This window comes from Varroa jacobsoni, unplaced genomic scaffold, assembly GCF_002532875.2.
Source record: "Varroa jacobsoni isolate VJ856 unplaced genomic scaffold, vjacob_1.0 scaffold_1122, whole genome shotgun sequence".
In the NCBI taxonomy this organism is placed as follows: Eukaryota; Metazoa; Arthropoda; class Arachnida; order Mesostigmata; family Varroidae; genus Varroa; species Varroa jacobsoni.
This window is the reverse complement of record NW_019214024.1, coordinates 41114-45963: the sequence shown is the minus strand read 5'-3', so window position 1 is coordinate 45963 and position 4850 is coordinate 41114. Positions and strand designations below refer to the sequence as shown.

General features: G+C 40.1%; 1 protein-coding gene across 1 annotated transcript; it reads right to left on the bottom strand.

Moving 5' to 3' along the window:
- Positions 1–322: 322 nt before the first annotated feature.
- LOC111266865 (uncharacterized) lies at positions 323–3052 on the bottom strand. Its single transcript, XM_022844685.1, has 5 exons — positions 2818–3052; positions 2345–2502; positions 1483–2009; positions 897–1070; positions 323–356 (listed from the first exon to the last, which is right to left on the bottom strand). The coding sequence occupies exons 1-5, from the start codon at positions 3050–3052 to the stop codon at positions 323–325; spliced, it is 1128 nt and encodes a 375-aa protein (XP_022700420.1).
- Positions 3053–4850: the final 1798 nt, after the last annotated feature.

The following is a 4850-nucleotide window of genomic DNA, read 5'->3' as shown; positions in this document are numbered from 1 at the left end:
CTCTACCTCGCAAGTCGACTTCCGCTGAGCTGACTATCATTACATATTGAATCTAGCCCTCACGGCAACTCTGAATGACCATAAGAGCAAAAACGTGGGCTAAAGGCGGGCATGATGAAAGACAACAGAACTATGTGGATGACTCTTTTTTGAGCGCATTTTATTCAAAAGTTTCAAGTAGTAAGTCATGAGTAGAAGCGTTGTAGCTCATTAGTAGAACTACAATCGACTGAAATGTGTGAAGTTATTATAGTTCAGTTAGCAATATAAGTCGGTTCTTATAGCATGTATTACCTATAGTAAGTTAAAAGGAAGTGAACATCTAAAGACCTCCGGCTATTGAGATCTCCGATATCCTGATGAAATAGGGAAAAACACAAAAAAGTTTGAGAATTGCGATCGAAATTTTTATGCTGCCCTATCATACACATAAACCTATACGCTCTTGTAAATAAGGTTCACAACTATAAGATATTCAAGGTATTGAAATAAATTACCGACAAGTGCCTGAACATTCTAGGCTTGCTACGTAGGGCTGAGTCGATACTGGCGTCGGAAACCTGAAATACTCCTAAGACTATAAAGGTAGAGTTAATTATGGCCTTTTATATTCTTTAGAATTGGTTTTCTGAGTCAAGGGCTTGCGCTACGCTCATGTCATTACTTTAGACGCGTTAAGCGCGATGCCTCTCTTTATGGATATGGGCGTTTTCCTTATTTGGGTGATATTTCTTTTTTTGTTAATGCACCGAAATTTAATGTGTTCTACCACCAAAGTGGTTAGGCTTAAAAAATAACCAAAGAAAAGCGTGCAAAAAAATAGTTGTAGATGTTCCATAGAGAAGCTTTCGTTGTTGCTATCCATGGGATTAGAGCGGATCGCAAAGGTGAAGCACTTAGGTGGCGCAGGCATCAGCTCCCGTTCGCGAATCCACCGCACCCCAGCTTCGAAAGTCCACATCGTCCGGGTGCTATACGCTGTTTTAGTCTCCTTGTCGAGTTGCGGCGAATAGTACCAAACATACTCAGTTTCGACGTTCTTGTTGCTGATATGAAAAAATCCCTTGTATCTAAACAGACACATAGAAGTTACTCTGTATCGTTTGTACATAGATCTCTATTGCATTGGAAACCTGAGGGTAATTTGGTGGAAGGGGGGGGGGGGGGATAAACGTAAGGTCACCTAGGCAAAAACGATCTTTATAATCGAATCAGATGTAGACGTTGAATAGGTTATGAGTTGCGAACTTGTCCTTGATTCTTCAGTACAATAATAGGGGCACCCCAACGAGGCATTTATTTTGATAGTCTTGTTTGATAGAGTCCTGAGTGTGGTCCCTAATTTGCGTTCACATTTTCTCCTACCTCAGTTTCCACTGTAACGTCTCACAGTCGGGTCGAAAATAGTTATGTATTAGGGTGGTAAATTTTTATAACAGTCATATATCGATATGTGCCTGAACCTTATTTCGGTTACTGTACCTATCGCAGAGTCGAGGTACGCCGCTTAGCATCGAATCAGGCTCTTGAATGTACACCGATTTTCCGTCCAAAACTTTGTTCATGAATTGATCACTAAAGATTTCATTTAACGTCAGCATTGTCTTTAACCGTTGAATTCGATCATTGATTATACGGAATGTGGTGGGGTATTTCTCCTCGAGAATGACCATCGTGGGTGTCCCGTCCCAAGCTGCCGGCTCGATCTCGGGATTGTCGACGATCTCTTGAAATGTATTAAGTAGCTTAACTTGCTTTTTTACAGCGGTATTTGAACGCAAGACACCGGTTATAATTTGGACGATGATAAATGCGCCACAGCTCCACGTGGCTAGTGTGATCCTCGAAGGCACGGTTACAAAAGGGCGATTATTAATAGGGTCTTGCAGAAAGATGGATGAGGTGAGGTAGAAGCATTCGTAAAGAGACAGCTTTCTCTGGTTTGTTCTTTGCGTGACGTAGAATAGACAGGGAATGATTACGCACAGCATTAGGATACAGATTGACACCTTAGAGGAGAACATTTAGGAAAGAACAAGGTTAGGCAAAAACGATAGACAGGGGTTGGTAGGAGGAAAGCAACTTTAGGATCCTCTACTTCGTGACTATTCGTTGCACATAAGAACAAATGACGAGTCAATTGATGACTGCATATTGTATTTTACGTCAAGTGCGTCGGAGAAGCGTGATCGATTCGGTCAATGATTAGATGCGTCTCTCGGTTAGCTATCATCTCATTTCGAAATAATCATAACTATCAACAATGCTGGCACAGGTCGGTATCAGAACTAATCCTAAAGATTTTAGTTTCCGTAAATATGAAAACAATTTGACAATAGAATACTTGTAAGTCAAATGGTGCAGTAATAAGCTCGGTATAATAAAGATGTCGATATCCGCTGAGAAAGCAGAATTTGCTGAAGGCATGCGGAAATCCTGGTTCGAGTTCCGTTACAGTGACTGTGCTTTGAAAATACGGTCCTACCGCAATGTCGACTTCACCTGAATAAAAAAAAAACACGCAATTTTCAAAAGAGTATAATAAAAACGGAATAGTATTATTCAGCGAACAAAAACGGCGCAAGGAGAAGATTAATTCCAGACCGTACTGAATATTCTGTAATATTCGCTATAACAGGTTTATCTCGTTGTTATTTTAATGAAAGAGACCCGGAGCGCCGTTACGTCGCAGCTCACTGGGTCAGCAACTTTTTTTTTTTAACTTGTGTCGAACTACGTTTGTTATACGAAGCCTACGTTTCCCATTCAACACGCCGACATTCGACCTAGAGGGTTGTATTGGCTTTGAACACTTACCATCATAAGCGAGCCGTTGTAATCCTATATAGGTACCATTGGGAAGACGGCTTCCCCATGCGCCTGTTCGAATGATGTCGAGTTGAAGTGTAATGTTAAGTGCTTTGGTTATATTCAGAAACGCGCTAAGCGTGGTGCCCTGGTAACTTATTGCACCTGTCACAGGATCAACTTCTTGCCAGGAAAACGGCGCCAACAGCATAACAGCTGCGTGAACGTGAGAACGAATTCCCATTACGAAAACGCGCACAGTGGACGAGCGTCAAAGATACAATGTTTTATTGCTGTTTGTTTGTTTGCGACTCTGCTTTTAGCTTTTCTATCAAATTGCCACGATGCCTCTACCAGCGCGTATGTTGTAGACGGGTAAACTGTGACGATGTCAGAAAATGATCCGAACGCTCTCGAACTGTCGTCTATGAGCTCAAAAACAATCCATTTGAACCAATCTGCATACAAATGGTCAGTGGTTTTATTGATGCAAATTGTATAATTTGGCGGTCATTACCGATAATGAGTGGTAAGGATTCGTCGGCGGTGGAGATAAGGAGGGCTCAGAGGGTCACAGCAAATTGAAGAACCAGGATATGGCTAGTATTATTTAGCTTCCCAACCTGAGAGATATACTCTGTGGACGTAATGGGGATCAAATCAATTTAGAGACAATATATCTAAAAAATATGAATATCTATCAACGAGCAGTTTGAAAGCTAAATAAGGACATGCTATTTTCTAAAAGCATAAAGTTTATATCATCCATTAGAGCTATAGTTCACCAATCGATAACTAGGAAAAAATTGAGCGGTACCCATTTCAGGGGGTTACTTAACCGTTTTCAGGCTGAAGATAGGTTTTAGCTATCGAATAGGCGACCGTTTAGATACGATCTCTACAAACAGCAGCAAATAAAATCGTGTTGAAATAATAATAATGCTTTATTGAAGAAATACTAAAGCCTTTACTATGCGGCATACCCAGAAAAGAATTCTTCGTCTCTTATAGATGATTGCTGTCGCTCGATCATTTTTTCTCTATATTTACATAGTTGTCTGAGAACTTTATTGTTACAATTACAACTTATTTATTCAGTATTATTGGCAAAAAAAAAACAGTTATACGTTGGCTTCCTCGTTTATTTACACCTTGCCTGACAAATACTATGAAGCAGTGCGCGTTTATACGCGCTGCGGACTTTCAAATATTGAAGACGCTATTTTATCCAGCCGAAGCTAGTGCTTTAAGTGCTGACAGCGTTACCCGTTGACCTCCCATGAGTCATATCTGATACTTTAGCCGTCGGTCATTACTTCAGATTATGGGTCAGCTGGGTAATATATATCGGTAACATATTATCTATAACATGTGAATTGTGGTTGACCGCAGCTGTACTGGAGTCTAGTCGTCGTGTTTGAAAAATATAGTGGTGCGTGTGTCGGCCGTAATTAGGTATTTTCTAGGCAAAAACATTTCTGCCTATATGAAAACGTTTGATGTAAATACGGGCAGAAATCAATCAATTCCTGAATGGAACCTGACCACTATCTTCAGTTGTGACAGCATAAGGAACAATGCATTGTTCTGAGATCAGAGATATGCTATGAGTGGGATTGCTTGCTAGTCGACGCTCTGAGCTGTCGAATGTCGATCATCGTTGCTAGGCTGGACCGCTTTTTCGCGTGTCTGACTAGGGAATTCTAAGTACCCTGTATATGAGTCACTTCAGCTTCTCATTTCAGAATTTCGATGATCTTCAAATATCGGCTGCAAATCGTTACCACCTATTCTATAGAAATCTTATATGTAATACACGAGGTAATAAAAAAAAAAAAGGTATCAAAGAATAAATTTAGTGCGTCATGAATATCAGTGTGGCATTCTCGTCAACTAATATGATCGTAGTATTACTGTAAAAAGTGTAAAGGTGCACCTCTTACTACACAAGTGCATTTATCTTATGGCATTATATATATATATATATATATATATATATGTACATATGACTTTCTTTCCATACTCAGTGTTTGCTTAGACTC